At 45.3% G+C, this 12740-nt stretch overlaps 1 protein-coding gene across 2 annotated transcripts; it reads left to right on the forward strand.

Annotated features, from left to right (window-relative positions):
• The first annotated feature begins 786 nt into the window (after nt 1–786).
• Nucleotides 787–8629, forward strand: stc1 (stanniocalcin 1). 2 transcript variants are annotated; one of them, XM_052067486.1, is made up of 4 exons: nt 787–1137; nt 3677–3819; nt 4507–4718; nt 7908–8629. In XM_052067486.1, exons 1-4 carry the CDS (start codon nt 1023–1025, stop codon nt 8212–8214), a joined length of 777 nt encoding a protein of 258 aa, XP_051923446.1. In that variant the 5' UTR covers nt 787–1022; the 3' UTR covers nt 8215–8629. The 2 variants fall into 2 exon arrangements, with proteins under 2 accessions (XP_051923446.1, XP_051923447.1); XM_052067487.1 differs by having other exon boundaries at nt 3680–3819.
• Nucleotides 8630–12740: the final 4111 nt, after the last annotated feature.

Below are 12740 nucleotides of genomic sequence, written 5' to 3' on the forward strand. Positions count from 1 at the left end.
ATGTATGTTTTGGTCAACCAAAGGAGTGTAGCGTGCTATTATCTCGGCAGTATCTTGAAAAAAAAGTCTTTCTTTTCATGGTGGTGCTTTATTGAGGGCCTGTAACAGACAAACGCCTTCATTTTCATGAAAGATGATGGACCGAGAGGTGACATATGTGGATAAAAGGATGGATGATAGACAGTTGGTTGGGTACATTAGTGGGTGGATGGGTGGACAAGACAGATTTGGTGGTGACATCACAGCAAAAAAAAGCAAAAGAACAGAATGAAAAATTAAATTTAAGTTCTTGTGGAGAAATGGGTGGATGGATGGATGCTGGAGAGGGGATGATGGATGGACTGATGGATAAATTAAAATTACGACCGCTGCGGCGACATGAGGGGGAAAAAAATCCATCAAAGATGAAGGAAAAGCAACACACCAAAAAAAAAAAAAACTGCCCTCGCCAATAAAAACTCCCTCAGACAGACTCTCCCGCAAACTTCTCGTAGCAAGTGCGAACAGGAGAGTGGCTGTAAATTCTTTTCTTCCATCTTCCCCTTCTTGTAAAACGTCCATCCATGCAGTGCCGGTATCTTGATGATGACTTGGCCCCTCATAAAAAAAGATGAATGCATCGGTTTTTTTCCCCGATGGACGTCGTGATGAATAACTGACGTGGATTTTTTTTTTTTAATCAATTAGTCGTGGAGCGGTGCAGGAGCCGATACTTGAAGGCAGCCTCGTGATTGGCGCAGGCGTCCAGCTCGTGGCGTTCCCAGCTCCTATATAAAGCCGAGCGAAGCGAAACTCGGACTGAGCATCGGTGCCGTCTTGCCTGACATGCGAGTCCAAAGCACAGTGAGGGAGTAGCGCAGCCTTGTAAAAAAAAAAAAAGAGCAGCCTCACTCCTCGTTCATTTCTTTCCATTCAGCCCTCCCTTTCCCATCTTTTCTTTCCTTCTTCTTCTTATTTTGAATTACTCGCGGAGGCTCGGCCGTCTCTTTGCGATCACTTGTGACATCTTCGCCGGGGAGACGATGCCTCTGAGGACGGGACTTTTCCTCCTGATGCTGCTCAACGCATCTGCATACGAGCTGGATCAAAACGAGTCCTATCCGTCCAGGAGAGCACGCTTCTCGGCTAACAGCCCTTGTAAGTAGCACACACACATGCTTGGGCATCTATTGTGCGTGTGTGTGTGTGTGTGTGTGTGTGCGTGTGTGTGAGTGTGTGTGTCAGCTTTCCTTGCTCGCTCACATGCACATTTCTTCTCTCGTTATGATCATTTTGGCCTGTGCAGCCGTTTTTGCAGTGCAGTGAATTGTGCATTTTCTTTATTTTTTTTCTCTCTCTTTTTTTTTGGACTTGGTTGCCGGTGTCAAGCCGGCAACAGATGAGCTTGGACCTGCTGCTAGTGCTGCATAGCCCCCCCCCCCCCACCTCCCTCCCCCCACTGATGTTGTGCATTCATGAGTGTTCACAGGAAAATAAAAAATGGACGGCTTAAGCATGCGATGCAATTGTTAATGTCGGGGATTTTGCACTAAATGGTGGAACGTGGGTGGACAACCTGCGGCCCGTGGGAGCATTTTTTAATCAGGCGAGCCGTGAAATTCTAAAAATCCGATCGAGCTTCAGAGGAAGCCACAAGTGCACGTGGTGCATGATAATATACTTTTGTCGGATTATGATTTTGAAATTTCGTGTGACCTTTCAAGGACTACGAGGAGGGAATAATGTTGGGGGCCACAGAAAGGGTCCACGTCCGAGCCTATCTCAACTGACTTTGAGCGAGAGGCAGATTTCACTCTGGACCGGTCGCCAAGTCAATCAAAGGGCACTAACAGACAACCATTGACTTCCGCAAGGACAGAGAAAAATCCAAATGACAATCCAAAGATGCTCACAGGAAGTTAGAGATTCTAACCCAGAACCTCGGAATTGTGAGGCAGACTTCTCGGCGTCCAAAAGATTAACGGCATAATCCCTTCAATGGTTTGCGATATGCCTGAGGTGGTCTAGGGCCCCTTTGTCAAATTTCTTAAAAGACGTATGAGAGTGATCGGCGACCTATCCGGGGTCTACCTTCCCCGTCTCACCAAAATTTAACTTATTCCTCATCTTTAACAACCAATTCAAATAGTTTGCGATTGATATTTTACCTTGGCAGAACAAAAACTATTCGGTTTCAAAACATGAGCCGCGACAAATTGGTTGAGATTCCACTTGGCGGTCAAAACTAACAGAGGAAGAAAGAAACTTTTTTTTTCTAAGAAATATACAGTTAAAAGGTTTGGAGACATTTTGTCCACTATATTTTTGGATGGGGTATTTTGTATTATTATTATTTTATTTTTTTTTGCTGCTTTTCAAAAATGGAAAATTCATATGAAATATAGTGACAAGAGTATATAGAGTCATTTCGAGTCATGTGTGCAGTAGCTTTAGCTCACATTTATTTGAATTATAGAAATGTATAAAAGGTCAAAATGTAAAAGCGGGCGACCAAACCGTTGAGCTGACTTCTATGGTTATGGTTCTTACATCGCAATTGTTGCTTTATTACTATGTAACAGATTGGTGTTAAAGTGTTAAGCATTTAACTCAACTTACTTAAGGGTCAAATGGGTGGCGCGGGGGCCAAATCTGGTCCGCCACATTATTTGATGTGTCCCGCAAGTGCAAATTATGTGCATTGACTTCACGCTTCTTGCACAAATACCAAATTGCAAAATTGTCTTCACTTTTAAAAGCGTTGAGATATCGCAAGCATTTTTTTTGTTACTATTTGAACAAAACATTTTTACTGGGTTCAAAACTTGCCGATCGATTTTGTCATACAGGCTCTCCGAAGGAGACCAGAAGTGGCCCGTGACTAAAATGACTTTGACACCCCTGCTCTAAATTGCCCATTGTTGCAAATGTGCATGAATGGTTGTTTGTCTAAATGTGCCCCCCCCCCGCGACTGGTCGGCGACCAGTCCAGGGTGTACCGCGCCCAAAGCCATTTAAATAGGCTGCAATCCCCCCCCCCCCACGAGGCCGGAATTAGGACAAATGGTTGGATGGCCGACCGGACGATGGTCTCTCTTATCTGTTTGCATGGCGTTGAGCGTGGCTGTGCTGTCATGGACGGGGAATTACTTCCATGTGTCGTGATCCATATTTGCTCGCACGATGGCGTGTGGCGACTCTCTGGTCAGGAATACTGAAGTGGTCGGAGTCTTAAAATGTGGCCTAACAATTACCACTTGGTGTAAAAATAATTGAAGACAGAGGCTGGTGGCAGGGCACCATGTGTGTGTGTGTGTGTGTGTGTGTGTGTGAGTTTATGCGTGTCGAAAGGCGCGCCAACAATTCTCAGGAAACTCTTTGGTATTTCTGGTGCCGTTGGTCCAAAAGCTCTGCTGAGAAATATCGGTCCCGCCAAGGGAAAAGCCAAGCGGCGCCAAAAAGTGTCGGAGCCTCTGGGAGCTGTAAGGTGTCCAATCTGCAGTTTTGCCCCTCGCGGCTTGCACATCCTTTGTCAAGCGCCACAGCGTGATGGCATGAATATTCTCCCTTGTCGGCCGCATTTTTGTCGCCCGGAGCCTGGCAACTGTAGCGAGAGTGTGCAGTCGAGCTACTGTTGGCTTGCGCCGCTGATGGATCATCATCATCATCATCATCATCATCATCTCTGTGCCCACAGCAGATGTGGCGCGCTGTCTCAACGGTGCCCTCCAAGTTGGCTGCGGGGCCTTCGCCTGCCTGGAAAACTCAACGTGCGACACAGATGGCATGCATGACATCTGCAAGTCCTTCCTGTACAGTGCTGCTAAATTTGACACTCAGGTATACGCTTACACTCCCTCCGCCGACGCCTCCGGTCGCGGCCGTGCGGCTCGGAAAATATACAGTGCGGCGCGAAATCGTCAGAATTAAAGAGGCCATAAAGCACAAAAATGGATTCATGAGTTGTAATTTCGTCAAAAGTCGTACACACACACACACACAATGCATCACAGTGCTTCTCAACTCTTTACCACCTCAAAAATACTCGGCTCCACCAACTATAATGACCCGCATGAAAATACAGTAGAGCAGAGGGCCCAAGTAGTCATCAAAAATGAGACAGAGGTTTCATTCCAAAAAAAGCAGTGGCGACCTTCAGCGGGTATTTACAGGAGCTGACCTAATCCCGCTCTTAATAACACCATCACGTCACAAAAGAATTTGAGTTTTCCCATTCGGGATCCTGCGATTCAAATGATCGGCTCCACAGAAGCGGGAGAACAATCCTGATCATTTGAATCGGGTGTGTTGAAGCAGGGACCCACAAAAAAAAGATATCAAAAATACAGGATAGCGGGGTTACCCACCTCCGCTTGATGTTTTTCACTCCCAAGTCCCTCACTGGGCCATGCCCTGCAGTTTCAAGTCACACTCATTCAGTCACAGATACAACACTAATGTGGGAGATGAAGATGGCAGACCCAAGTCGAAAAAAAAAATAATAAGTCAAAGTCTCTTCTTCTTCAGGGTAAAGCATTTGTGAAAGAGAGCCTTAAGTGCATTGCCAATGGCGTCACCTCCAAGGTGTTCCCGACCATCCGTCGCTGCTCCACATTCCAAAGAATGATATCCGAAGTCCAAGAGGAGTGCTACAGCAAACTGGATATCTGCACGGTCGCCCGGACCAATCCAGACGCTATCGGCGAGGTGGCTCAGCTGCCGAGCCACTTCCCAAATAGGTGAGCGCACCACCCTACCACTAACCCCCGCCAGCCCGCAATCCCCCCCGCTCCGCTACAGCCCTACTTACAGACATAAATTGTTGCGTTCGCTAAGCTAACGTAGCGCCAAACTCCGCATCCATGCTAACCTAGCACATATCATGTTTGTACAGACTTAAATTTGTCAATTTAAAATTTGTACGCACACAAAATGGCAGCTTACTTATCATTGACGTAGACTTGAGGAGAAGATAAGTTCCACTGATGTCAAAAATACTGCTCGCTCCCTTATATAACACTTTCAGGGACAGCGGTTACAACGGTGGACAGCTTATCATGTTATCAAGCTAACGTAGCACCAAACTCCGCATCCATGCTAACCAAGCACATACCATGTTTGTACAGACTTAAGTTTGTCAATTTAAAATTTGTACGCACACAAAATGGCAGCTTACTTATCATTGACGTAGACTTGAGGAGAAGATAAGTTCCACTGATGTCAAAAATACTGCTCGCTCCCTTATATAACACTTTCAGGGACAGCGGTTACAACGGTGGACAGCTTATCATGTTATCAAGCTAACGTAGCACCAAACTCCGCATCCATGCTAACCAAGCACATAGCATGTTTGTACAGACTTAAGTTTGTCAATTTAAAATTTGTACGCACACAAAATGGCAGCTTACTTATCATTGACGTAGACTTGAGGAGAAGATAAGTTCCACTGATGTCAAAAATACTGCTCGCTCCCTTATATAACACTTTCAGGGACAGCGGTTACAACGGTGGACAGCTTATCATGTTATCAAGCTAACGTAGCACCAAACTCCGCATCCATGCTAACCAAGCACATAGCATGTTTGTACAGACTTAAGTTTGTCAATTTAAAATTTGTACGCACACAAAATGGCAGCTTACTTATCATTGACGTAGACTTGAGGAGAAGATAAGTTCCACTGATGTCAAAAATACTGCTCGCTCCCTTATATAACACTTTCAGGGACAGCGGTTACAACGGTGGACAGCTTATCATGTTATCAAGCTAACGTAGCACCAAACTCCGCATCCATGCTAACCAAGCACATAGCATGTTTGTACAGACTTAAGTTTGTCAATTTAAAATTTGTACGCACACAAAATGGCAACTTACTTATCATTGACGTACACTTGAGGAGAAGATAAGTTCCACTGATGTCAAAAATACTGCTCGCTCCCTTATTTAACACTTTCAGGGACAGCGGTTACAACGGTGGACAGCTTATCATGTTATAAAGCTAACGTAGCACCAAACTCTGTATCCATGCTAACCTAGCACATATCATGTTTGTACAGACTTAAATTTGTCAATTTAAAATTTGTACGCACACAAAATGGCAGCTTACTTATCATTGACGTACATTTGAGGAAAAGATAAGTTCCAATGATGTCAAAAATACTGCTCGCTCCCTGATTTAACACTTTCAGGGACAGTGGTTGTTAATACGGTGGACAGCTTATCGTGTTATCAAGCTAACGTAGCACCAAACTCCGTATCCATGCTAACCTAACACATAGCATGTTTGTACAGACTTAAATTTGTCAATTTAAAATTTGTACGCACACAAAATGGAAACTTACTTATCATTGACGTACACTTGAGAAGATAAGTTCCACTGATGTAAAAAATACTGCTCGCTCCCTGATTTAACACTTTCAGGAACAGCGGTTGTTACTACGGTGGACAGCTTATCATGTTATCAAGCTAACGTAGCAGCAAAGTCCGTATCCATGCTAACCTAGCACATAGCATGTTTGTACAAACTTAAATTTGTCAATTTAAAATTTGTACGCACACAAAATGGCAACTTACTTATCAATGACGTAGACTTGAGGAGAAGATAAGTTCCACTGATGTCAAAAATACTGCTCGCTCCCTGATTTAACACTTTCAGGGACAGTGGTTGTTAATACGGTGGACAGCTTATCGTGTTATCAAGCTAACGTAGCACCAAACTCCGTATCCATGCTAACCTAACACATAGCATGTTTGTACAGACTTAAATTTGTCAATTTAAAATTTGTACGCACACAAAATGGAAACTTACTTATCATTGACGTACACTTGAGAAGATAAGTTCCACTGATGTAAAAAATACTGCTCGCTCCCTGATTTAACACTTTCAGGAACAGCGGTTGTTACTACGGTGGACAGCTTATCATGTTATCAAGCTAACGTAGCAGCAAAGTCCGTATCCATGCTAACCTAGCACATAGCATGTTTGTACAAACTTAAATTTGTCAATTTAAAATTTGTACGCACACAAAATGGCAACTTACTTATCAATGACGTAGACTTGAGGAGAAGATAAGTTCCACTGATGTCAAAAATACTGCTCGCTCCCTGATTTAACACATTCAGGGACAGCGGTTACTACGGTGGAAAGGGTTAATTAACTGCGGCATTTGCAATATAACTTATCACTCTATTTTTCCCACGAAAGGACCCACAAAAAAATAGTACCCTCAACAACAAAACCCCAAACAAAAACAGCCCTTTCTACACATGAAATAATGCTAATTGGAATGGTTATGGTTTACTTGTTTGTGTTTAATCTGAGAATGTGTGTGCCAACTTACTACCCGTGCGGGTGTATTTATGTGGCATATTTATTTGATTTTTGTTTCATTCTGACTTGAGGGTGTGTTGAGTGACATCTTGTTCATCTCTACTGACTTACTGAGTGTCGTGGTTTTTTTTTTTTGTTGATTGGTCATTAAAACCTTAACTGTTCATAAGCAACTCATCTTTTCCGCAATAGTAATGCACAGCGACGAGAATAAGGTACGAATTGGGTCCTTATTGGAAAAAAAGTGTTCAATTCGAGACGCCTTCCTTGCCGTACTCCTTATTAGACGCCTATAGGCCATGTGCGCCCTAGATAGAGCCCTTGTTTGGAGAGTCCTCACCACAAAAGTAGCGTTGCAGCGCTGTTGTTGGTTCAGCAAATCTAAATGTTGTACACCGGATGCCCCTTTGACCTGGATTGATGTAGCATAACAGATGGCTCACGTTGTATTCACTTGCACGTTTTGGTTACCATCTGCTCAATGCAAGCCGGGAAGAAGGCAAATAGAATTCAACGGCGCGTCTCGTTTGTCGGCGTGTCGTACGAAGGGGGAAGCGCCCAGCTCGGCCTTGAGCGGTGAACGTGTTTTTATGGCCTCAGGTTCTACGGGAGGCTGCTGCAGAGCCTGATGGACTGTGACGAGGACACGGTGCAGCGCGTCAGGGCCAGCATGGTGTCTCGGATGGGCCCGGAGATGACCATGCTTATACAGCTCCTGCAGAACAAACCGTGCGCGTCCACGGCCGAGGCGGTCGCAGCGGCCGCCGCCACCCCGACCGGAGCGGAGGCTCGCGGGAACTGGCGCTGGTCCGTGGGACCCCCTATGTACAAGATCCAGCCTAATCTGCGAAACAGAGACCCTGCCGGTCATTTTGGCAAAAAGCGCTCAGCCAGTGACAGCTCCTAACTTCTTCTTTGCACTCCAGGTCTGAATCGCTCCTCTATTCCCTCGGGGTGAACCCATTCATTCCCCCACTCGTCTGGGAGTTATACAAATATGCACCTCCAGGGAATGCTGGACCGCCCCGAGAGTTGATTCGATTGTTGCTATATTGTATATCCGACGTTTAAGGCTTGAGAGACCCCCCCCCCCAGCCCCCCACACACCCACTCCCCTCCATCCATCACTCCCGCAGCCTTGTTCGCTCTTCATCTCCTCCAGATGAGATGAATCCTTAAAAAGGTCTTGATGCCAAGTACAAAAAAAAAGAAGAAAAAAAAAACAGCCATTGTGGTTTCTATCTCTAGAGTATAGATTTGTCAAACTTCTAAGGGATAAGAGACCCCCCCCTCCTTAAAATTCCAATGCCATTTAAAACTAACGACCATGTGTGTTAAATGCCATACCAAGTTTAAAAAAAAAGCCTATTTTTGAGAACAAATGTCCATAATAGGAGAATTGTTTTTGAGCGGAAAAAAAAGACGATGAAAGAAGTCGTAATCTTCTGAGAGCAAATTCACATTTTTCCCAAATTCGTCATATTGTTATGTTAACAAGTGAATTTCAAAAATGCAATCTTGAGTTTGTGATACAATGCCTTTCTTTTTACAAAAGTGACTTAGTTGGCATATATATATGTAAACATTTTTCAATTGGCTCAGCGCTAAGGTCGAGAAGTGGTGTGTCAGAAATGTTTCAGGACTGGCATTTTCCCCAACGGATGTAGTATCCCTGAAGTTCAACGTACTTCCCCCAGTCTTCTTTGCCACAACTTCATGCACTCCTGAAAGGCCATCTTGATGTCATTCGCATCTTGAAATGGTTTCCTGTCGATGACCCCCGTGCGCTTGGAAACGGGGTTGCTCTTCTCACTAGGATGCTCTTCTCACTTGGCCAGGAACTGTCAGATGCTCAGGGCATTGTCAGCAGGTGCGTTGTCATGGTGAATAAGCCAGGAGTTGTCCTGTTTGCTGTCTTTAGATGCTCGTTGATCATCTGGACCACAATAAATGGAAAATTTATAGTTTGGGGATACGGGTTGTGACACCAATCCTGGAACTTTTCAGACACGCCACATCGGTATGCACTTTTTAAAATGTAAGGCAATGTAATTTTTTGCTCGTTATTTTGCTGAGCCCAAGCTCCGGTTCACAGACTCCGGTTTGAGAACCACTGCTCGAGAGCACAAACGAGGGCATGTATCACTTTGGACTCCGCCACTTTAATGCTGCAAATTGAAATAGCGATTTTCTCGGTTCTAGGCAGTCACAGGGACCGTTTGTTCGAATCACTTTTCTCCCTTTCGGCTCCTCCAAGCACAAGTAAAAGTCATCCATTGATAGATTAATCTCCCTTAGAGATAAGGTGAGAAGCTCAGTCATCCGGGATGGGCTCAGAGTCGAGCTGCTTCTCCTCCACATCGAGAGGAGCCAGATGAGGTGGCTTGGGCATCTGATTCGGATGCCTCCTGAGCGCCTCCCTGGTGAGGTGTTCCGGTCATGTCCCACTGGGAGGAGACCCCAAGGAAGACCCAGGACACGCTGGAGAGACTATGTCACCCAGCTTGCCTGAACGACTCGGGATCCCCCGGGGAGAGCTGGAAGAAGTAGCTAGGGAGAGGGAAGTCTGGGCTTCCCTGCTAAAGCTGTTGCCCCCGCGACCCGGCCCCGGATAAGCGGTAGATGATGGATGGATGGATGATAGATTAATTGGTTCATCCACAAGAGGAGGATGGGGTTTGGGGGGGTTGTGTTACTTTAGATGTATCCAATATTTTCGTGATGAGACCAGTCAAATTGTGAGCATGAGATGTGAAGATCACCTTCACGTGTATTTTTTAACGATGCTAACTCTTACATGTACTGTATCCTATAGGTAATCTGAGACAGCCATAGCTAGCCTTCTACGAAGAGAGCGTGGGTCACCGGGAACCTTTGAAAGGTTACCTTAAAACTGACCAAAAAAAAAAAAAGAAAACAAAAAAAAAACCCAACTTCAAAACTGCCCTGAATGCTTTTCATGAAATACCAAAATACTCGTGTACAGATATAGCACATATTATTAGGTTGTGTTTGTTTTCCGATGACAGATGTAGCCATTAGTCGTGGCATGTGTTGTTCGCAATCATCGCGAGGCTTGTTAGGCCAAATCTGTCCGTCATATCATTACGATGCATACGACTGTTGAGCTCTGCGGCGTCAAAGGCACTATGTTTAAGTTGCTAAACTGAGGGCGAGGCGCGCGCGTCCGTGCTGAACGACGCTCGCTCGCTTCCCCTGGGGTTCGAGATTTAGAGTAACTATTTAAAAAAAAAAAAAAAAAAAAGCCTTCTTGGAATTATATTTATTTTCCTACTATATTATTTAATGTCTTATTTCAAATGCACATAGTAGAATTCACTTCAAACAAGCAGTTCAGTTATGGCTCTGATTTGAACATCGTTATGCCAAAAAAAAAAAAAAAAAAAAGACTGAATGGGACCCGTGTCATGACTCTGTGCTGGCCATAGGGGAACAAAAGTTGGTCATTCAAGTCAGGTGATCCACTCACATGGGGGGCCGCGGCGACGCGTTGCATTGCGGCTGCTACAAAGCACTTTGGATGCATCGGGGGGGCAGGGGGGGGGGGGTCAAGCAAACATCAGCATGGACGTCTTGGATGACGGAATCCATGCGTCACTGAAGAATTGGAATCGCAGTCGAGTGAGCAGCTGGCCTGTTGGTAACGCTCTTGTCTGTTGACACTTCAAGTTGCTCTCCCCCCCCCCTTTTGACAAATACAGTCTGTGGAGCCTTTCATAGCCTATGCAGACAATCGCCCCTGATAGGAAGTCCCATGCTGGTGTTTGTTTGGCACCGTTACCTTGTCGACAGGAGGAGGCAGGCAGTCTTGGAGCCTTGAGCTCACGCGTTTTTTCACATTGTCTCAAAGGAAGTGGGAGTGAGGGGGGATGGGGGGGGCATGTTTCTTCATCTTTAGGCTTGGGTTCAGCTCCTTTCAAAACAATTTGATGAAATTAGGTTAGTAGGTTAATTGAACTGCCAAAATAAAAGTTGGATCGACAATTCTGCCTCTAACGTGGGTAAAAACGCTCAGTTTTGATTGACGCTGGACATATCGAGACAAACGATTCACACTCACGCCTGTGGATGATTTAGGGTCTTTCAATAACCGAGACTGGCCGGGCAGTCTGGTCGCCAGTCAATCGTGGGGAACCTCGAGACCAGTTTTTAAGCTTTAAATCCTACCTAAAAAAATATTAATATGAAAGTTTTTGGGTGCGGCCCGGTAGTCCTGTGGTTAGCACGTCGGCTTCACAGTGCAGAGGTACCGGGTTCGATTCCAGCTCCGGCCTCCCAGTGTGGAGTTTGCATGTTCTCCCCGGGCCTGCGTGGGTTTTCTCCGGGTGCTCCGGTTTCCTCCCACATTCCAAAAACATGCGTGGCAGGCTGATTGAACACTCTAAATTGTCACTAGGAGTGAGTGTGAGCGTGGATGGTTGTTCGTCTCTGTGTGCCCTGCGATTGGCTGGCAACCGATTCAGGGTGTCCCCCGCCTACTGCCCGGAGACAGCTGGAATAGGCTCCAGCACCCCCCGCGACCCTAGTGAGGATTGAGCGGTTCGGAAGATGAATGAAAAAAAAGTTTTGGGGTTTTTTTTTGTGTATATTTGTTATGGAGGATTTTACAGGACTTGAAGTACCAATTCCGTTTTTTTTTTTCAAAGAAAATTCCGCATTACCACCAGAATGACCATCAAGAAAAAAAATACAGTTGTCCACATCGATAGACAATTTGGGCCACACAAGGCAACGCAATTAGGCCCACTGCTGTTGATCAAATCAATTTTCCACACAACACCCGCAATAATAAACCCATGACCCGTCTTGACAGTGTCAACCAAAACTGAAAATCAAACATGACTCCACCCGTCAAGACCAAAATTCTTGATACAATCTGACATGCAGATTTTAATTGAGAAAAAACAATCAACGAGCTGATCGCAATCCTGCGTGAAGAAGCGACCGTCAGTGACCCGGTCGTGAAGCACAAATGTGACAAGATCTCATTTTGTCTCACTCGGAATGATTATTTTTCAGCGCCGACTCCGAGACTATGTTGAGAATTCCAAACTATGCAATGATCTCCGACGCAAAGGCTTTCGCGGCGACACAGAAATGGACCTTTTGTTCACGCGGTGAACGAAAGCGCTCCACGGTGATTGTTCAGCTCAGTCAACGGCGTGTCCTTTGAGCATCTAAGAGCTGTCGTCACACTGTAGTCCAATGCTAACCTACTATTTTATGTTCAATATGCACTTTTTTTCCTCCTTTCCATCTTGACCACTATAAAGGGCATTGAAACATACATGATACATATGTGTGAGTGTGTGTGTGCGTGTGTGTGCGCGTGTGTGAGTGTGTTTCGTCCGTCACGGGTTAATCCCTCAACCCAAACAGCTGCTGCCCACTTATTGGCGACACCCACGTGTC

Source organism: Hippocampus zosterae, chromosome 6 (genome assembly GCF_025434085.1).
Source record: "Hippocampus zosterae strain Florida chromosome 6, ASM2543408v3, whole genome shotgun sequence".
Lineage (NCBI taxonomy): Eukaryota > Metazoa > Chordata > Actinopteri > Syngnathiformes > Syngnathidae > Hippocampus > Hippocampus zosterae.